Below are 23,208 nucleotides of genomic sequence, written 5' to 3' on the forward strand. Positions count from 1 at the left end.
ATTTATTTATTTGTTTATTCTTTTCTTCTTCTTTTTTTTTTTTAAGATGACATCATTTGCCTTGTAGATCATCTCTCTATTATCTTCAATTATAGTTTTTAATAAATTGTACTTTGTAAACGTTTGAGTGAGTCCTAAATAGCCGACACGTAATTATTTTCAGGTCTGATAACCCAATTTGTTCAGGGCTCACTGATGTAATAGAAATACTATCAACCCAACGCAAAATATTGTCCATTACTACAATGATGAATCAAGCTCATAATTGCGTTCGGTTATCATACATGCACATGTGCACGTCGTTCGTAGCCGAATCCTTTGCTTGTGTCCGGATGGGACTTTTAGGTAATGCCAACTAGGCAAATTGATGAATTGTTTTTGGAATTTTCTGTTCCCTTTTCGAACAAGCTCCCCTTGTCTTACTTTTTATTGGATGATTTTAACTGTAGATCTACAATCCCCCCCCCCCCCCCCCCGATAACTTTCCTTTATACTGGCGCTGAAATGACCTACAAGTGTAGATATCCCCTAAAACCAAACAAAACAAACTTTTGGTTTCACTAGTTTTTGGTAAAGCTTTTGTTTTGTTGATACTCGCATTTGACATGTATCCATGGTGTGAAAAACGAAACGAAGACACTCATATTATCCTCTAGGTCGGTACTTCTATAAAAGGAACGAAGTTGACGTCACTCAGCTCTTTGTTGTTTTTATACAGCCATTTAGTGATTAGTTCTCACTAGATTATATCAATCAGACTATCAACGTTCAAAGTTACACATAGTTTTTGTGTTGGTACGTTATACCCGGTTGGTGGATGTTGTGAGTATTTTACCTAAACGCATAATATCAATACCTCACTGAAATGAGTATTTTTGAATGGTTTAAAAGGTAAGTAAACATAGAGATTGAAAGGTGTGCCCAATGCCTATTGATTCTATTAAACGAGCGTACAGTACAAATGTTGGCATTCTATTATCTTAATCGTTCTCACTCTTTGGACGCAAGGCTGAACACGTTTTTTTTCTTCAAAATATTTACAAAGTAAGCAAATTTCAATGTTTGGTTCAAACTGTTGTTACCGTTTTTAAAACTGAATATTAAGGTCTTTTTGTTTTGTTCACTTTGAGATTGATAGATCGATGATTTTGTTTTAGCTAGAGACACTGGAGAAACAGGCGGAGCCTTAGACAAACGAATAATTTTTTTTTTATTATTATAATAGGCACAGCGTGCATTCCAAGGAACAACCACACCCACACACAAAAATAATAAATAAATAAACTAAACCAAAAAAACATAGAAGATATCGGTATTATCAACCCAACCCGTACCTTGAAAGTCCTTAAAAACCAATCGATTCAAAAGCTAGAGAAGCTGAAATCAGTATATGTTCATCATTTGACGCCGGTTGTTATCTATCGGAACAAGAGCATTGATAGAAGTTCAACGATCTTTTTCGACAGATTTACAGAGAACCTACAATAAGCCATTCCCCTCCCCTAAATAGTGCGGCTATGTGGTCTAGTTTTATATATAGTTTTATATAGAGCAATATCCACTAAACGTGTTCAACGCGCTTTCCAATGGATCCCTGACCAACATGTAGAACGAGACATGATGCCTGTTAGGCGATATTGCAATGGTATGACACTCACTTTCGGATCGGAAGGTCATGGGTTCGAGCCTCGCTCGGCGCATAGTTGATTCCTTGGAAAGGCTATTTACTCATTCTCTCACCGTACTCAGGTGTAAAATGAGTACCTGGCCGTTGACAGCGTCGTTTGCTCTGTCGGAAAAATTGCAATATCGCCTAACAGGCATCATGTCTCGTTCTACATGTTGGTCAGGGATCCATTGTAAAGCGCGTTGAACACGTTTAGTGGATATTGCTCTATATAAAGGCTCAATAAAAAAAAAAAATGAAACTAAAAAATTAGAGCATGGGGAGTAAGGTGCCACGCTGCTATGCAGACCCTCTCTCTGTTTTGATATGACGATTCTATTTTACTACCAAGGGTGAGTTTATAGCAGTGGCGGCTAGTAAGAAGATAATTCAATATCTATCGTTACTGGAGCGATCACTGTAGCACCGCCTCTGGTTTGGAGTTCGGTGTAAAGACTTCATTCATACAATCAAAGACGTCGATTTTTCCCCAGCGGACCGGCGAATTATTAATTTCGCAGCCAACTATTGGGAACCGCTGATTTAGAAGGGAAGGTTACCTAAAAGCATTGATTTCACTGCTAAAAAAAAGTGATCTACACAGGCGAGGTTCCCAGTTCAATCCGTTCCTCATTTCCGGATATCCGGTACACACTGGACCCTTTCCCAAGCCGTAGCCAGGGCCAGCTCTCACATTTGACGAAAGATCACTAAAAAGGACCCTTTTATTACTTTTAAAAGTACTAAAATGGCATCCATAACGCAAAAGTTCGAAAATTTCAAGGCCAAGCTGGATAAGGCTCTGCACGAGAAAAACCAGTTCACAGATATTTTGGAAAAGGTCGAGGCAAAGACGGGAGTTCGTAGACTTTACATTGCACTCGGTAAGTCGGTGTCAGTGGAGTCAATGGTGAGTCAGTGTCAGCTGTTTATAGAGTGAAGTCGAAGTGAATCCATTTCTGTTTTTAGGTTTTCTTATTATTCATGTTTGGAATGCAGGTGTGGATATAAACGCTAAAAGAAACATTACTGGAAGGCTTCCGAAAGCTCCTCGTGAGCATTTCTTTCAATTTGATATAAAAATTAATAAATAGGGTCTAGATATCTATTTTTTTAGACTTAGAAGTTAGAGTAAGTTTAGATTTAGAGGTCTTTTAATGAAAATTTTAAAAACCATTTAATATGAGATATCTAGATTTATTACTTTTAGATCTAGGATAAACGGCTCCAAAGTTAGATGATTTATTAACTGCACAAAATTGCAAAAAGCCAAAAGAGCTGTGACTGTGACTGAGAATTCCCAGACTCAAGACTGGACAGCCTCTGCTCTAGACCTCGAGATATGCCGCTGAGATCTACTGATTGTAACGGACTTTTTAGCATGGATAGAGAAAAGAGGGTTGGTCACTGGCGGCCATAATTATACATACTGCGCTGCCTTCAATCTTGATGAAATTTGACATAGATATAGATAAATGAATTATCTAGATGCACCTTCTTATATTTTTTTGCTATCTCAGTTTTGTAAAAAAAATGCAAAAGTTTTAAAAGCCGTAACTTTTATCAATTTATAATTTTTGACATATTTGGCCTATATTGATTTAAATCACAGCTAAAAAGAGCTTGATCTTTGCTCTTTAAAATAATACCAGAATCGTTCATATACAGTGGAAAATAATGCAAAAATGATTATGTGAAATTGTGTTATTCAAATTTTACAACCACTACCACATCATCATCACTACCACTATTACTACAACCACCTCACCACCACATCATCATCACTACCACTACTACAACCACCACCACCACCACATTATCATCACTGCCACTATTACAACCACCACCACCATCATCACTACCACTACAACCACCACCATCACTACATCATCATCACTACCACTACTAGTACAACCACCACCACCATGTTTATCACCAATCACACCCATTTATATGGTAATTTGTTATACTTAACCTATTTGACTGTCTTGGGGAATAGCAAATAAATTAATGATAGCACAGGTAATGATGCACTGACAATTATTTGCTTTAGATTTATTAATATTAATCATTGCTATATAATTTATTCCAGGTCTGATTGCTGTTATCGTTTTGTACTTGATGGTCGGTTATGGAGCTCAGTTTTTGTGCAACTTCATTGGATTCCTCTACCCTGCTTACGCATCGTGAGTAATTAATTGGAAAACCATAAGAGCTAAAATTTAAATTCAATGTTGAATTGATTTTAGACAAGTTGCTGCAGGGTATTTGATGCTTTTAACAAAACACATGCCAATTGCTAGAAGCATCAGGATTTTGATCAATCTGAGTCACTCCCTTACAATTCCCCGTTACAGCAGCGTTGAAAGTATGGGTCACTGTGAAATCACGTCCACCATTTTATTTTTTAATTTTTTCACACTACTATGTTATGACGATCGACCTAATCAGCAAAGTCCGGTCCGCATTCGTGCACCGTCGCAAACCCGCCGGGTAGCATCATCACAACACACCATTCGACTAGATGCTCTGCCGTCTCAGGTTCTTGCCCACAGCGGGTACATGTTGGACAGGTAGAAAGACCCCACTGATGAAGCGCACTGGTCGTGAGGCAGCTCCTTGACCGAAGCCGATTCGCAGTAGTGTGAAAACTATAACTAAAAGAGTCTGCTGCCATTTTATTTGGTTGCTCTCTCTCTCTCCCCCCCCCCCTCTCTCTCTCTCTGTCTCTCTCTCTTTCTCTCTCTCTCTCTCTCTCTTTCTCTCTCTCTCTTTTTTTTTTTTTTTTTAGAATTAGGGAATGAGTGAAATTGCACTGTCTCGGAAGTTTGAAGATCAACGTAACTGATGCTGTTGTTTGAGCAATTAAGGCTGCAACAATTACTGGCTCCTTTGACGATGTCAAACTCGCCATTATCCCATTTACCCAAAGCGTCGTTTCTTCATTGTTTACCACTTCTAAGACAAAACAACTCGATGTCCGATTTTGTAGGGAACCAACCGACAGGGCCCGATTGTATATCTGTATGGTACTTAATCTGAGATCTGAACTACACTTATATTATATTGAAGCACTTAATTCAGGAATTCAAGTGACTTACAAAGGAAACCATGTAAAGCTGATTATCAGCTACAAACCCTAAGAGATACTGAATCTGTAATATCCTTAGGAATTGGAATATCAGAGTAAACATGTATGCGAAGAAGGATTGATGTTTTAGAGATGGTGAAATCAAATGCCCATCAATGATTTACCTTTACCTTTATTGAAAACAATAGCCTTTGTATGCTTAATGACATCAGTATCTGGTGGCATGGGTTGAATGAGTGTCTATTGGATTGTGTAAATAGACCAGTCACACATGATTCACGCTTATTAATTGTTGCACACACACTGAATACTGCATCACCACATTGGTTTGTAAGGTGGCGCTATCTGTAAATGACTGGACTGGGTAGACTAATAAGATCTCCTCAACCTTAATTGGATGTGACGAAACGCTTTAAATTGGATTATACTTTTTAATAATTTAATGATTGCATTGACCTAGATGAGGCGGATGTATATATATATATTGTAATGGCATGTGTTCCCAAAATAAGTGTTTGGATGGGTTTTTGGTTTTCAGCTTAATGTTCATTTCTCCTGACATGTGTTCTGAAGGCGAGCTTATTCAAATAGTAGTGTAAAATTTTTCACCTACTCAAACTTCTTGTTACAAGAATTATTTATCTACAATATTACCCAATGGCAGGGAGTGAGATGTCTTACATTTTCAAATTTTATGCTTTTCTCAAAAACTTACTCTTTTTGACAAGCAATCTTTTTTCTTGTATTGAGGTTGCCAACCCTGTCAATGGATTTCTCTATCTTCCTTTGCTTTTTGCTCCTTGGTTATTATATGGAATGAGACATAGCACAGTCTTTGTTCTTGATCATTTACAGAGAGAGAGAGAGAGAGGGGGGGGGGGAGGTTTAAACATTTTTTATTTTGGGAGATATTTTTTTCTTGCAGATCATCACTAGAAGTTAAGTTTTTATATATTTATTAACTTTTAAGTTTATTCCTTTTGCTAAAGGTTTTGTGAGTGTGTGGGACTTCAAAGCAGTCTCAGATTAGATACACTGATAGTTTGCTTTTGGCTACCCTTTTGTTCTCTTAATTCATCTCTTCTGCCTTACATTTTCTTGGGCTTTTGTTGATCTAAAATATTTTCGACTTCCCCATCATCTGCTGAAATGACTTCAGATTCAAAGTTCAAGTATTGTGGCACATTAAAAACTCTTAAAACAAAAACATATCGCTCTTGGATCTACTTCTGTTCTCCATCTGAAGTGGTCCATCTGTTTTACATTTTTCTTATTTTATTTTAAGGCACATCTCAAGTTTAGTCAAGGCTACAATCTTTTGGTCATTCCATTTTAACTGCTGAAATAATTTATACGAGATCTATACCAAAAAAAAGAAAAAGATGAAATTTCTAATTTTAGGTTGAACTGATTTCTTTTTGTTTGTTTTTCATTAATTTTTTTTCAAAGCGGAAAGCAAAAACATGTGTGATTTTAGGTATCTGCCACATATTAAACATTTTGAATATTTAATTTCAATCTTTTTTTTCCACAGGGTGAAGGCCATAGAAAGTAGTGACAAAGAGGATGACACAAAATGGCTGACTTACTGGGTTGTCTACAGTGTGTTCAGTTTGATCGAGTTTTTCTCTGACATTTTCCTGTTTTGGATACCATTCTACTGGCTTCTCAAGGTAGACATAAGCCTCTGTTTACTCTTTTATTATCACCATACTTTCTGTTCTAAACAAATAAATGAATTAGTCATTTCTTCCTTTTCCTATATACTCAGCAGTGATGCCAAAACTTCAGTTTGGAACAAAACATTCAGGGTTACGGGCAACTTCCGTCAAATTCCAAGGATAGCCCCCCCCCCCTCCACACTCTCCAACCACCACATAATCATCACTGTCACAACCACTACAACCATCACCACCACATCGTCATCACTTCCACAACTACTACAACTATCAACACCACATGATTATCACCACCAGTACTATTACACCAGATCCTCATCATCACTACCACTACTACAACCACCACCATTACATTACATCATCATCACTAGCACTACTACTACAACCATCACTACCACCACTACTAGAACACCACCACCACATCATCTTCACAACTACTACTACTACTACTACTACTACTACTACTACTACTACTACTACTACTACTACTACTACTACTACTACTACTACATCCAATACTACCACATCCTCTTAACTAACACAACTACAACAACCACTACCACCACATCATCACTACAACCACCACTACCACATTGTCATCACTACCACTACTACAACCACCACCACCACCACATCATCACTACCACCACCACTACTACTACAACCACCACCTCGTCATCATTACTCTCACTTTTACTACAACCACCACCACCACATCATCATCACTACCTTTACTACCACAACTACCATCACCACCACATCATCATCAATACCACTACTACAGCCTCCACCACCACCACCACATCATCACTACCATCACCACTACTATTACTACAACCACCATCACCACATCATCATCACTACCACTACTACTACAACCACCACCTCATCATCATCATCTGGGCGGGGCTCCTGCCCTCCCATAGTTGGCAGAGAGGTACTGTGTCTTCTATCCCCCTTTATCTGTTTTCCAACTTGCTTTCTGTCTTTGTCTTGGAATGAGATTACTTGGTTTTTGTCCTGGCCCTGGTCGGATACCCTGGCTGAGAAGTGAGAAGGAAAACAGTCAAATGTATAGTTTTGGGAGATGATATTTATTTCCCAAAAATCAGTTCTCTGTTATGCGCTGTATTATGTTTTGTTTATATATTATTATATATGATTTGTGAACATTTGAGTGTATTCCTCTCAGTGGGGATCTGTGCTTGTGTCTGGATGAGACTTTTAGGTGATCTCAAACTAAGTACACTGATAGTGTGCTCTTGGAATCTACATCTGTTACCTATTTGAACCAATTCCCCGTTGTCATACTGTTTCATGATTTAGTTCTAATTCTAGAACTTTTTGCTTTCACATTTTTTTCCTTTTTACTGGCGCTGATATGACCTTAATGTGTTGCTAGTGCCGTAAAACCCTCAAAAACAAACAAAAATCATCATCATCACTACCGCTACCAGTACAAGCACCACCACCACCACATCATCCTCACTACCACCAGTACTACAATCGCTACCATTAGGTTTTTATAGCTTTACTTCATTTGAAATAAGAAAACTTTGGGGTTGTGTTTATATATCATAATATAGTTCTAATCAGTTATCTATTTAGAACTATACAATATCAATATGTAAACATAATGCCAGATTCCATCCAAATTCCCTTTTCTTGTGTGCAGAAATTCCTATTTCGGCATTGAAATTCCTCCGAGTGGTGTCTGAAATTCTTGTGAACCAAATTTAAAGTTGGTGACTCTGTATATACTTTTCTATTGAAAATATATAATTTCTGTTTCAGCATAAAATTTAATAATAATGGTTAAAAGGATGTAAATGTTAAAAATCTGATTTGTCACAACGAATGTCACTCATATCACTTGGTGAGTGTTGGATAACCTTGATATCCTTTATTTTTGTTACAATAGTTTTGGTGTGATGAGAGAGGGCTGACAAAGAAAATATGCTATAATCGTTTTATTTCAAGAAAGAAATCTGATTCATTCTTTTTTATTTAGAAAACTTTATTCAGAATAATTGATATTCCTTTGATATTTATTTTTCAGTTAAGAGAGTTGTGATAAAAGAATGGGGCAAGTACTGGGAGTGGTTTTCTCTATTTATCAACATAATTTGTTTTGTACTTTATTTTAATGAATAACGTAAGAATAAAATGATGTTAATAGGGAGGAAAATTGGCTGCAACTAAAATACCACCTTATTGATTTAATATAACTCAAAATAGTTATTTCTAAAACCCAAGGCTTTCATCGCAATCTGATCTATTTTTAAAAGGGGAAATGAGGGCTTGAAAAAGTACGTTTTTATGGATGTGCTTTGACTTTGGCAAGAATGTAAAATTCAAATTGAAAAACAAAATAGGGAATCAATGGAGATTGTGTGATAAATTTCAAATAGATCAACCAAAAAAAGGCTAGGGAAAAAATGTTAAATAAAGACTATATTATTAAAATGTTTTATGAATTTTAGACATTTGTTTTTTGGTCATTTCTCCAGCATTTTTTTTTCTCCCTATTCAGGGATCCAAATTTTCTGTGGATTCGTGGAATTCCATGGTCTCAGCTATGGCTATGGATTATGTTTAAATATTTATTACTATAATGGGTGCAATTATCAGTCTCTTTCCAGACCCACTATTTTTCAGTGGTTGGAAATTTTTCTAATTTGGATCCCTTATACTATACTGCATCAAAACGTCCCGGTAATGTGACAAGGATGCCTTTCCATGAAATTCTGGAAATTGAGGAAACCATGTGTTTTACAAAATTTTCTAGGAATTATTGTTTTTTCTTTTTCCCGGTTACCAGATTATTATGCAATTGTCTTTTTTTTTCTTTAGGGTGCCAAATTACAACTTTTTTCATTAGTTGTTATTTATTTATAATATATAAAATGTTTGGGTTTTATTTTTTTTTTTGCTGGCGATGTTGGCAGTGGCAGCAGCAATTACAGTTCAGGCCTACAATTTTCCACAGACCCAATGAAATTCGTTATTTCAGAAATTTTAAGTGGCCCACAGCTGTTTTATCATCGTGGGGTTTCATGGGCTAATACTTTGTATTTTCTGTTTTAAAACTTTTTAAAAAACTACATTGATTTTGGTGGCAGATCCTCGATTTTTAAATTTTTTTCTTAACTGGTGGAAACAAAGTCTTACCAAAGCTTTTCAAAATATTTGATATTGATGCCTTTTTTATTTTTTGGCAAATGTTACACAAAAACAACCTTTTGGCCTCATGTGATAAATGCAAACTGGTCAGTGCTACAGGATTTGGTACAATATGAACTACTCCTATAAGTGGTCATATAACACTTTTACAAGAGCTTAAGTGATGTTGTTATAAAATAATTGTAATAAAACCATTGAAAAAACATTCAGAGAGCAGCTGCAGGATTTGCCACAAATTGCTGCAAGACGGAACTGGGGTGTATGACATGAGCTCTTGACACGAAGACACTCAACAGTCTCGTAGAGAGAATGTGCACATACATCTATTTCACAAAACAGTCAAAAGCAAACACTCAGCCATAAACATATATATATACCAGACTACATAGCAATTTTTTAAAAACCCTGATAATCCAGGACAAATTCTATCAGCCATTCGCAAGAATAAACACATTAAAATATAGTTTCTCCCCTTGAACGATAGGCGAATGGAACAAATTACCACATGACATACTAGAAATCGAAGACCCCACATTGTTTTAACACGTTTTCGCCATACACAAGAGTATGGGGATGAATGATTGGAGTGAGACGATTTTGTTGTGTAATAGATTTAAGCAACTTGTGGTGATGGGTGCAGTGTACCTTTTGTATCTTATGGACTTGAACGTGAAAGATAATAATTATTGTATCTTCCACACAAAAGTATTTCAAACACCATACATTTGTCAATTATGAATATAAATTGCTTTTTATTAAGTTTCATTTAATACCCAAGTTTTTAACACATTCCAAATTGTTTAAAACAGGGACATCCCTTGTTTTGGGGATTTGATGAATAATATTTTTCTTTAACATAATATACCATTTGGATATCACCGGTCTTTTTTTTTTTTAAGGAGACAATTGAGAGTTATTTGTAATGTTGGATTGTTAAAGGTTGTCTTTGAATAAAATATTGCCCAATTAGTAATGTATTCAATGAAGTCTGAAAAAAAATAATTGTCTCTTTATTTTAATTGCTTTGATAAAAAGTTTCATTTAAAAGATTTAATGACAGTTGTAACAACCATGTAATTGATTCTCACTTTGATTGGAAGCCATTATTTGATCTTCTTGAAACCGATAATAAAGTTCTTGCAAATCGCACATAATTGTGCGTTTACTTGTGGTGAGTTTGATAATTTGGAAGTTTCATTTATTTATTCATTGACAGTTTCTAAATTACTTTAAGTTAATACCATACTATTATCAAATGCACATTGCTAAATAGTTATCGCTGTTTGGCTAAGACATTGATTGTAATTTGACCTGATGTCTTTCAGTGTATCTTTTTGGTGTGGTGCTTTGCCCCTGTCCCTTGGAATGGATCTCACATGCTGTATTACAAATTTATCCGGCCATTCATCCTCCGTCACCAAGGTCGTATTGATACAGCTATAAACCAGGCCAAGGATGTTGTTAGCGAAGGTGAGAGGGCTCTAAAATCATTTGAACATTTTGTTTTTATTTTGCATTTTTACGAACTTTTTCAAGGTCTCATGCTTGTACCCTCATTCGGAATGATGTATTGAATACATTTACAGCTATCAATGTTTGAACTCGCTGGATTTTATGACTGCTTTTTTCTTTGGTCCTTTATGGTGCATTGCTGCACTGTAATGATTTGAATACAGGGGTTTCTGTCAAAGTATGTCTAATATGGCAGCAGGAATAAATTATAAAAAATGGGAAGAAAAGTGTGATGTCCTAAAACTGGTTCTTATCTCATTGGAATTGTAAAACCACTCCTTCAGAGGACTGGATATATACTTTGTGTAATTCATCTTCTGGTGTCAGAGTGATGATGTCTTATTTTCTAGTCTAAATAAATGCTGATGGTCAGTAAGAATCATCCATCCTCGCTCTTTTACATCCTGTAATCCTCAGAATCTGCCTATATATCCTACTACTGAAATAATTATGCCTCTTTTATGTAACCTATTCATTATTAGTACTCTAAAGGACTGGTTACATACATTCCAAGGTTTTAGGAACCGAAAGAGTAGAGGGTTTGATGTCACGACTTTTCTTTCCTATTGAGCTCACAGATAAGACAGGCTGTAAATAAAAAAACTTAATGGTTTATATTCTACGGTAATTCTGACATAATAGGTAATAGATTATTTTTATAAATTAATATAGTACAAATATATTCACAATGCACAAATTGTATAGATGATTTTCATGCATTAAAAATAAAAAGATCAAACCACTTCTCTGCTTATTCTGATAGGCCACACTTCTACAGCTGACTTAATCGTTGTCATTTGACTTGGAAAAAATAATGTTCACTAAATTTGTAAAAAAATCAACAACAAAGAAAAAGCATATTATGTGTTGTATGAAGTGTTGATTCATGTGATTTTAATTTTAGAATGTATACTGGTCTAAAAAGAAACCGTGCTTCAAACTTAAAGTGTAAAAATTCGTAACTTCCACTTATAGTAGATGAATGAAACTTTGCACTTAGAAACTTTGCCTTATCGTTAAACGATTGGTGAATTTCTTTTTTCATATCAGTTATGATTTACGTTTTGGCACTTGCACCTGAAAACCGCCACTCACCAGAAACGATGTTTCTGTTTCAATAGCGGGTATGTCCACTGTTGGCATTCACAACTTGGCATCATCAGCGCATGGATAATATTAGGTGTTGTTTTTGCCTCTGGGATGTTGTTCCACTCTTCCACCAATGCAGCAGCCAACTGTTGATGGCCACATGGTTGGTTGTCTCGCATACATAGTCTGCGCTCCAGCTCATCCCAAACATGCTCTATTGGTGATAGGTCTGGTAAAATGGCAGGCCATGGCAGTGCATTGATTCCTTGACGTAAATACTCCAGAACATTTCTAGCGACATTTGGACAGGCTTTGTCTTGCTGGAATATCATGTCAGGACCATGGGTGTTAGTGTTAATGCATGGTTCCACATGAAGAATTATAATCTCATTGAGGTACCGCTGACCGGTAACTGTGCCCTGAATTATTACAAGCTGTGTCCTGGCGTCGTGTGAAATACCTCCCCACACCATAATCTCTTTCAAGAACACAACAATCAGCAAAATATCAGTCCACATCATGTGTTCCCTGGCCTACCTTGCTCGTCATCGTTGGTGGTTTCCATGGTCTCAGATTATTTTCTCTGTCTGATTTGGATCGTTTGACTGGTTATGTTTTTCAATCCTGGAATGTTCTTCAAAGTCCATTATGCATCGAGGAACCAATTTCGTACATGTGCAAGTTAAATGTACATGTCCTGAATAGCATTTGGGACACATCGCCAATCTATCTGTGACGGAAACGCCCGTGAAGTCTAGATATAGTGTTTCTGTGTACGTTGACATGGTTTGTAACATTTGTGACTGACTCACCGACTTCAAGCATCCCCATCACCATATTCCATTTTTCGGGAGGTAATCTCGATTTGGTCGAATTCATCAAGCAAAGCACAAATCTCATTTTTTCTGTCAGAATCTAGCTAATTAGCTGTTATTTAACCAGACTACAAAAAAGCCATGTGGCATGTGCACGAGATTATCGATTTTTTTATTTACATGGGCATAAGAAAGACAACTCATCCAAAGCCCAAATCACACACACACACACACACACACACACACACACACATCTACAATGATAACTATGTTCGCCTATATCAATGTTGTGAATTGTTTTCACTTAAGTGGACTATATATATATTGGCCTTGTGTTCTCTGCCACTTATATACGGTGCCACCTGCCATGGCATCCACCATTGGGGCTGACCATCTTTTTTCTCTATATTGTTTCTGCTTAAAGCGGCCAAGGCCACATATTTTTGGGACAAAATTGCTCGTGATTAAAAAAAAAAATTCTATTGCATTTTGCCCACAATGTGTTGTCCATCATACAAAAAAGCTATTTCGACAAAACTGTTGGTACTATCTCATTTTCTTTATTGGTTGTCAATATTTATACAAGAAAATGGATAAAAACTTCTTGAGATGTCACTGTTTCTTTTGTTATTCAAAATAAATATCATGGTCTTTTTGTGTCAGATGTCATATAAATCACCGTTTATCACAAACTATATGCATGGTTTTAATATACAATGGATAAGAAAAATATTAAAAAATAATTCCCTATTTTTTCTAGAGACAAAAAACCGTTGATGTTTTGAATTATATTAAATATTCTAATTTCTTTGGGGTTTTTGTCAATAATTGTTTTTAGCTGTGTTTCTAACAATCAGATTTTATTAACTTTTTTAAAGCTTGAAAGAGTGGTAATGCAAGCCTATAAATGAGACGTACCAGCTCATGATTGTTTGTTGGTTTATCAAAAATCATTTAAGGTTTAATGCATGTCTTCAAAGTATTCATTCTTTAAGTAAATATGAGTTTTCATCTGAACAGAATGTGTGGATGTTTTCTTCCTCTTATATTCCGGGGGGGGGGGGGGGGGGTGGATATATCTAAAAGCAACAATTGGGGGGGGGGGGGGGGGGGGTTGAATATATCTAAAAGAAACAATGTGGTATGTCCTCTTCATTTTAATTACTAATCACAAAAGCAACGAGAGTAAATTCCAAATATGGACATAATTTGTTGAGATGGGAATTCCCTGATTTATTCAGGTTTTGAAACAAAACAACTACATATAATTATAAATTCCTATCTGTGTTGTCACAGTTGTATTACTTTACTAAAAATAAAATAAAGATGCAGTTATAATTTTGCTCTGAACATTGAAAGTTGAAAAAAGGGTTTTGATAGCTTTGTAATATTCGCTCTTGTTTTTCAAAATAAGTATGAAGTTTGATAACATCCACATTACTCCCGTTGAGTTAAGAAATCTTTGGTATCATGCCGTCTAACATGTCATAATGATATATAGTCTTCAGTCTGGCCACAACTCACAGCCAGGAAGTAGCTCAGTCGGGTGAGTTTTTTTTTTTGTTTTTTTTTGTTGGATTCAAGGTCAGTTTGGGTTTGAAGTTGAAAGATTTTGTTTGATATTCATTTTCATTGTAATTTCAAACCATTGCTGCTTTAGCCAGCATTCCCTTTTATTTTTGTTCTTAGTATGCAAAACAGTTTGATGGTGGAAGTGAAGAAAGATGATATTTTAATCCAAAAGGACATGATAACATACCAACCATTGTTATCAATAGTGATTGTTCAATCATGGATTACAACATTTCAGTTTTAAGGATGCAAAATGTTAAGTTGAAAATGGGAAATTATATTATTCAAATTTTGTTAAACGTCTCTTTTCTTTCAAATGACCAATATTTAAAATTTATTGCTGTCTTCCTCAAGGGTGTCTGATCTCCACAACTCTCTCTCACATGCTTGCCAACAAGTATGATTTCTCTATTTTCGTACACTTTGAGGTCCAAAATATGATAATATGAGAATGTCTACCAAAATATGATAAATTCAAAAAGTCAGAGTTTGTAATAAAAACGAGTTAAAATGATAAAATTGGAATAGTTAAAAGTCAGTTAATATCGTCTCCACCCAGATGAGAATTTGAGTAGCCAGACAGATGAGTATCATAGGAATTGCAGGATTTTCCTACCCTCTACTCGCTTGATAAGTCTACAAATTCAGTGAACGTTACATTAGAATTTTAGGACGGTTGCACGGGTTGAGAATATGATTTTTGGGGAACAAATGTGAGTAAATTACCATAGATATTTGGAAAAATATGATAAATCTTTTCAAATGATTGAGGTTGGTGGCAAGTCTGGTGCACAGTGCGTGTCCATCAAGGCTATTTCCAGTTTCTCTGTCTTATCGTTTGTGTCTGTCTCCTCGCTCAGTGTCACCGCGGTCGTTGGTTCGCGGCTCGCTCATTAGATTTGTGTTACCAACACACATTCGCGAAGTCTCCTATAATCATATGTCTTCACACACAATTTGACGTATTTTGCTATATTATTTCTTTGTAACACGTTCCAACAAAAAATCTTCGACATAACGGTATCCCTGTAATTATGATTGTATGAAGATTGACGACAAGGTTTTTCGGTAAATTTTTAATGTAAAAGCCAATATTTAATACAGAACCCAAACAGATGCCCTTAGTTTAGTTTTGTTTTGCCGGCCATCTGAACTCTTAACTTTACTTCATCTGCAAGAAAATAGATATTTGAGTTGCTGTCTCCTTAAGACAAAGAAGAAATACAAGAACAAAAACTAAACGATTCTGCAACATGCGGGGAAGCGATCTTGGGAGACTTTCCTCACATTCCTTGAGGGAGTAGCATTTTAATTTTAATTTTAAAAGCTTTACTGTACTGTAGAGTTGAACAAACCTCGGCCATGACTGATTGGTAAAAGTTAAAAATTTCCTAATATGACCATTGTTTTGGTTCTCCACCGCCATTGTTGTTGAGGTATGTAAGCCGAGTGCCTGCAAAGCAGTCGTCCTAGGTTTTCTCTATGTCTATAGGCTAAAGGGTTGCACGAGATCCGAGGATTTTTTTTTTCTATTAGGGTTAGAGGTCGTAACAAAGTTCCTGGGTTATTTTTTTTTCCTATTAGTATTAGGGTTAGTAAAAAAGTACTAGTACTAGGTTTTATTGCTAACTATACCGCAAAACCAGATTAAATTATGCTACAAAGGGACTTGCATGTCAAAAGGAATGACAGTAAGGGAACCAGTCTTTGCCAACATCACTCATTAAAAAACACCGAAAGGAATGCAGAATGTTTAAATTCTTTTCATGTTTGCAAGCAAGGTTACAGTCTAACCCGGACCAGTTTCTTGGTCATGGGATTTATATAGATATAATTTCATATTCTAAATTTGTTCCCGAATATTTTGACAGGGGATATCCACCCCCTCCCCCCACCAAGAATAAAGTCTGGAGAATTTTCTTTTCTCATACTACAATTAAACTAAGAGTAATTATTTCCTTACTGAGGCAAAGCTTATTTTGCCTGCTTTTGCCTTAATTTTTTTGTTGGTTTTAATAAAAAACACTCTTATTGTGATCTTGCTGTAAGTTTTGATCACTAAAAAACGGAGAAGTAAGACAATACCCCCTCCCTTTATGTTCAGTCAGGCTAATTGATTTGTGAGTACTAACAATATTCTTTTAAAAGCATATTAGATTGATACATCTAACAATGTTTGACATGTCATACTATTATTTTAAAAAAAACAAAACCGCTCAATCTTTCATACTATTATTATTATCAGTTTCTGCTGAGGTCATCGATGGTTGAAATAAATTTTCAGTCAATTTTGGAAAAGACAATTTACAGGCTTGATAACAGCTCCGGTTTATTTAATTATGAAGATCCATCAGAATTCTACAAATGGTTTTATTACCTAACTTATATTTATGTTTATGAGTTGCAGCACCATATAATATTGTTTTATTTGGTTTTCAGTTGTTCTCTTGATCTGATCATATAATTGAAGGAATTTTACATATAAGTTCAACAATCTATGAATTGTTGACATCTTTGAATTAAAAACTAATAAACAAAACCATATCCAATCACATCACTGAGATATCTCGCAAAGCACCAATGTTTAGCAACAAAAAGACCATAGTCATTTCGTATTATTAGACAAAACACATTTAAGTACAGAAAGAAATTTATCGTTCAGACAAAATAGAGGCTGCCCAGACAGATGATTCAGATTCAGTCTAGTTTACATTGAGGAGTCTTTGATCTTGAACAGTGCTGTTTGCTTATGTTTTTTTCAGAACTTACACCATGGATTATTACACTTATATTGTTTTTTTTAGAAGGATATCAACATGCACGCTTACTTTATATCTCTTTAATTAATTTTTTTTAGATTTTGGTGCAAGTTTGGTATCTTTTTGAGTTGTGTCCCGTGTTTTTGTTTTTTTTCCGTTCTCAAGGTCAATTGTAAATTCTTCTTCTGCTTTAGTCCTTCAGAGCCACAAGGCCCATGGAGTCAGTTTTATCCAGGTCTTTATAATGTGAAACAGACAATGGCAATTGCATGCTATCCTTTGGATATGATGCTAGTCTATCGCAATGTTCTTTCTGCTAGATTTAATAGAACCAGCTGATTTATCACTGCTGAGAAGACAAGGGGGTCAGAAAAAATCTCGACTGCACCTGGGATCGATCTTGGTCCCTTTTGCTTGTGAAGTGAATGTTCTACCAACTGAGCTATTTGGACACACCAATTATTGTACTCTTGTTGGAATTTAAATCTTGACTTTAGTTTCTGTTTTGTTTTATTAATTAAAGATATTGTTTTTGAATTTGTAAATTTTATTTTATTATGTTTTTTTTTTTCAATTTTAAAAACAGCTGTTGATTTATTTTCTGTTGTTTAAAATGTTTGATTATGCTAATAACTTCATAAACAAACAGGGGTTGTGGTAGTGCATTTTTTACATCCATATTTATTGGAGTTGATTTCTTTATCATTTTATTGTGGATTCTTTCCCCAGTTTACAAAGTAATATTTTTTATTGATCCCTTTTACAGCAAGCATTATCAAATGATTATGTGATTATATGTCTACTTAAATACTCTATGGCCACTAGCTTAGGCGTTGCTATATTTTACTTAATAATCAGTTCTATCTGAAATTCACACAAATTGGATAGAAAATGAGCATCAGCTGCCAAAAGCGTTTGGATGTCATATTCTTTTACTCATTCGGTAGATTAAGAATGATGCATTCTGAGTTCTAAGACTTTCAAATGACATTTATGCTCTTCTAAGCTCTGCTACCTGAATACATTCACAGCCTTTTCTATGGAAAACTGTGATCCATACCCTTTATTGCTCAATTATCATCTGTACCAAGCTGCTTGATACAAGACTGTTGCCTGGTTGGGTTTATGGCCTCCCATAGTGGGCAGGAAGACACTTATTGTGTCTTCTATCCCCTTACAGCTGTTTTCTAACATGCCTTCTGTCTTTGTCTTGGGATGAGATTACATGGTTTTGTCCTGACCTTGGCCGGATACCCTAGCTGGGAGGGAAACAGTCAGATGTATAGTTAGGGTTTTGGGAGATTATATTTTTTTCTTGTAAATCATCTCTCTGTTACGCATTTTATTATTTTTGTTTTATTTATGATTTGTAAACATTTGAGTGTGTTCCTCTTTGTGGGAACCTGTGCTTTTGTCAGGATGAAACATTTAGGTGATCTCAAACTAAGCACATTGACAGTGTGCTCTTTGAATTTCCATCTGTTCCCTATTTGAACTTATCCTCTCTGTCTTTCTTATTCTTGGGAACTTAAATTGTAATTCTAGAACTTTTTACTATCCCATTTTCTTACTTTTTACTGGTGCTGATGTGACCTAAATGTGTTACAAGCGCTGTAAAACCCTTAAAAATAAATAAATAATAACAAGACTTTTTCATTTGCCTTTAGCTTCTTAATACAAGACTGATTTCTTTCTCATTTCGTTTGCCTTTGTATGTATATGTGGGTGTATGGAAATAATGAAAAATTAATAACTTTTCTTTGTGGCAATTTTGGTTTTGTCCTGGTCCTGGCCTGATGCCCTGGCTGAGAGAGAAAGAGTCAAATGTATAGTTTTGGGAGATATTTTTTTTCTTGTAAATCATCTCTCTGTAATGTACTGTATTATGTTTTGTTTACATATTATATATGATTTGTAAACATTTGAGCATATGCCTCTCAGTGGGGGCCATGTGCTTGTGTATGGATGAAACATTTAGGTGATCTCAAACTAAGTACTTTGATATTGTGCTCTTGGAATTACATCTGTTTCTTATTTGAACCAATTCCCCATTGTCCTAACTTTTCTTGGGTGCTTTAATTGTAATTCTAGAACTTTTTACTATCCCATTTTCTTCCTCTTTACTGGTGCTGATAAGACCTTAATGTGTTGTAAGCGTCATAAAACCATTAAAAACAGATACCAAAAGTAGCTTTATTCATTATAATAAAAAATAAGGATTTTATTTTGTTTTGCGGTGTCTTGATCTTAGCTTATTATTATATAGATGATATTTAATATTATATACAATGATTATGATGATGATAATAGTGAAAGTAGCAGTAATAATAATAATATTAGATATAATAATAATCTTCATCATTATTATCACTATTATTATTATAATTATTATCATTATCATTGTTATTTTTATTATTATTATTATTATTATTATTATTATTATTATTATTATTATTATTATTATTATTATTATTATTATTATTATTAATTATTGTTGTAACTTTATCATAACAATCATATTGTTCAACTTGTTCTCATCCAAATATTGTCACCATTTTTTTTTTTTTTGTTTTTGTCAACAGCGAAGGACATTGCTGAGGACATGGCCAAAGATGAGATGATTCGTCGTGCCACTTCTGGTTCAGATAGCAGCAAAATGGACTAGGTCTGTGACAAGTCTGTTCACGATGGAATCAACAGTTCTATCTGTTAACTCATCATAAGATTGTCTACAATAATAATGTGAAGATTTTGTCCTATATGTATCGATATGTTGTTTTTAATGGCAATTTTAATGGGTTACAGTGTCTATTGATAAAGATTGTGGGGCATTTGATATACACCATGTAATAAGTTATGTTTTTTTTTGTTCTTTTTTTTTTTTAATTTTGAAATTTACTTTGATCTGAACTCTATTTGTTCCCACCGTTGCCTCCATTAATTTAAACAATTAAAAGAAGAAAAAAAATAATTCTGTATTAGTTTGTTCATGGAAGAAGTTTGAAATGAACTTTGTGTAAAGAAATAATTTCATACCCAGATGATATTCTGTATCATATTCTGCAAACTAGTGTTTTTATTTGTGTGGATATATGGCTGTGATGTGTGTGTGTTTGTATGTGTGTTGATTTAAATTTGCTATAAATTCTAAATTCACCACTTGCTCAAATTAATAACTGGACCCTAAAAATGATAAGGAAAAGGCGTTTGGGCTCCTCTTGAAGCTTTTTTTATGTTCAAGTAAACTTTCGGTATAATGGGTAATTGACTTACATTATATGTATTGTGTTTGTTTATATATTCTTGTCCTAATACAGTTCTTGCCTTTTCTTTAATGCTTTATATTTTATATTAGTCTCTTTTTTTAAATTTAATTTTTTCTTATGGATTTCCTTAAACCCCTTCAATTAACCTTCCAGACCTGGTCTAGTTTTCACAAATATGTTGGACAATTAATTGTACGTTTGACCAATGTATTGTTTCAAATAATTGATGAAACATAGATTGTGTACCACCTAACTTTGATTATTGCCACGTCTTGCAAAAAGTGTTCAAATCATTGGATGCATTCAAAATAAGCCTTTCTAATCATGATAAGATAATTTTGTCAGTAGATTACAGTACAGTGCCTGGAGGGATTTTGGTTATTACTTTCAAATATGCTACGATGATCAACTTAGATTGAACAAGCTTTGAATTCTTTGTCATGGATTTAAGTTGTTTATCAATCATAAAACCCTCATGATATTGTACAGGTTTATACCAATTTAAACAACAAACCGCTATTTGAAATAAAAGTAGACGGGTCTGGTTTTCATGCTTTTCTGTACGGTCCAAAACATTTTGATAGGCTACATAATTTTGATCAATTGTTTACATTTTTAAATAATCTGTTTATCTCTCTCTCTCTCTCTCTCTTTCTCTGGGTACGTTTGTAGACTAATTCATTCTCTTGAGATTCCACAATTGTGCAATACAGCCCAGCTTTGATTTATTTGCTTCGTTAGAATTGCATATTTATATCCCTTGTCCATGCGCTTTCTCCATTTGCCAATCTGGTAAAGATTCTAGTGAGTTGGCTAGGTGTAGATTCCTGTCTGAAAGGGACGAGTAATTGAATTTGATATTTGTCGTTTTTGATTTGTAAGTATTTTGAAAGCTTGTTAATCTCGTACTCTCATAGTATTTCGTAACCAAAAATGTAGTTTTTCATGCTCTTATATTTTTTTTTCTTTCTTTTTTCATTTTATTTAAAAAACAGAAAAAAAAAGCATGAAAAACTAAACAAACACCTATGCTCTGTCTACTCAAACATTTGTCAAAAGTTATATCAATTTTTAATATTTGACTTATACATCCATGATGTTCAGCAATTGCTTTGTGACTTTAAAACACAAAATCTATAGTTTTGATATTGTCCCTTTGTTTTGATTATTTATTTGTATATTTTTAAAAGCTCTTACCTATCCTTGCGTCAGAACATGTATCTGCCGTCCAGTTGGTCTTCTTTATGACTTCATAATGCTGTTTGAAAACATCATTATCATCGTCTTTTAAAATTATCAATCAAATAATAAGGTAGTAACAGAGGTGACCAAATTTAATGCAAAGAGTCATGGAAGCAAAGTTTGAAAAAAGAGAGATCTTAGCGGAGGTTGCTATGGTGGATCTTTTTTAAGTTTTGATAGTTTTTGACTCTCAGTGTGGTTCGATAGATGACTTCCTGGCGTAATGGACTGGGCTAAGGGTATTACTATCTATTATTTTTGTTCTACTCCACTCAATATATATAATATCCATTAAATGTGCTTTGTCTCCCTCTCTCCTACACACCCACCACCCCTTTTCTTCCTCTTCTTCACCTCTGATAATTTCATTGCTGTTATTTAAAAAATGTTTCTGGACCTTTTCATCCTAACCTGTCTGTACAGCTGCTGATCTTGTCCTTGTTTTGGGAGCTTATTTGTAATGTAATTTTTGTTAATTGGAATAAATTCACATTTCCCAATATTTTCAATTGTTGTTTCACTCTTTGAACGGATAATCTATTTAAAAGTAATAATACCATTTCAATGTTTGTAAGGGTTAAATGTGACCCACCACCTGAAAAATGTGCTATGTGGAGGGATTGTGTTTGCTAACAAATTAATTTATGGTCTTAATTAATTATGAAACCGATGGCCCATGTGAAACCTCAGTGGCGCAACAGTTTGGGATTTTGATAATTTCTTTAAATAAATTATAACTTTTTGCAGTTGAAACTGCAGATCTCAGCTTTGCTCTACTCTAAAATAATTATTTTTGTGTGTAAATCCCGTACTACATAACTTTCAAGACGTTGTTTGGGCACCACTTTATGCACTTTTCGTTATCATCAGTCTTCTTCAAATCTATTCATAAGAGGGACAAGACAGTACACCTGTTGTTTTCTTCACAACATTCTTATTCATTGGAAAAAACAATGAATATTAGCTTTCATGATGGGCAGGGAGGTCACTTGCTGTGCCATCTATCCCCCAACTTGCTTTCTGTCTATGTCTTGAAAAGATTACTACTTGGTTTTGTACTGGACCTGGCCGGAGACCTTGACGGTGAGGAAACAGTCAAATGTATAGGTATAGTTTTGGGAGATTTTTTCCTTGTAAATCATCTCCCTATTATTAGTATTGTTATAAATTTCCTGTTTTGATTATGCAATGATTTGTAAGCATTTGAGTGTGTACTATGAGTGAGATCATGTGCTTGGTTCTGGATTAGACTTAGGTGATCTTAAACTAAGTACACTGATGGTATGCACTTGGAACTTGGAACCTATATCTGTTCCCTATATGAACCATTCCCC

The 23,208-nt window shown here is 34.7% G+C and overlaps 1 protein-coding gene across 2 annotated transcripts; it reads left to right on the forward strand.

Annotated features, from left to right (window-relative positions):
• The first annotated feature begins 2,009 nt into the window (after positions 1-2,009).
• Positions 2,010-22,376, forward strand: LOC144965123 (receptor expression-enhancing protein 5-like). 2 transcript variants are annotated; one of them, XM_078900078.1, is made up of 6 exons: positions 2,016-2,550; positions 3,759-3,852; positions 6,292-6,430; positions 10,945-11,089; positions 14,537-14,581; positions 19,949-22,376. In XM_078900078.1, the coding sequence occupies exons 1-6, from the start codon at positions 2,415-2,417 to the stop codon at positions 20,029-20,031; spliced, it is 642 nt and encodes a 213-aa protein (XP_078756204.1). In that variant the 5' UTR covers positions 2,016-2,414; the 3' UTR covers positions 20,032-22,376. The 2 variants fall into 2 exon arrangements, with proteins under 2 accessions (XP_078756205.1, XP_078756204.1); XM_078900079.1 differs by lacking the exon at positions 14,537-14,581 and having other exon boundaries at positions 2,010-2,550.
• The last annotated feature ends 832 nt before the right edge of the window (positions 22,377-23,208 follow it).

This window comes from Berghia stephanieae, chromosome 2, assembly GCF_034508935.2.
Source record: "Berghia stephanieae isolate SIO BIC M18660-M18661 chromosome 2, UCSD_Bste_1.3, whole genome shotgun sequence".
In the NCBI taxonomy this organism is placed as follows: domain Eukaryota; kingdom Metazoa; phylum Mollusca; class Gastropoda; order Nudibranchia; family Aeolidiidae; genus Berghia; species Berghia stephanieae.

What these genes read in the sequence shown, in the direction of transcription:
- LOC144965123 (XM_078900078.1), top strand. Translation starts at nt 2,415, where the DNA reads ATGGCATCCATAACGCAAAAGTTCGAAAATTTCAAGGCCAAGCTGGAT. An exon ending in CATTCTACTGGCTTCTCAAG is followed by an intron (nt 6,431 to 10,944) that starts GTAGACATAAGC and finishes GATGTCTTTCAG; the next exon opens with TGTATCTTTTTGGTGTGGTG. An exon ending in CAAGGATGTTGTTAGCGAAG is followed by an intron (nt 11,090 to 14,536) that starts GTGAGAGGGCTC and finishes AATGATATATAG; the next exon opens with TCTTCAGTCTGGCCACAACT.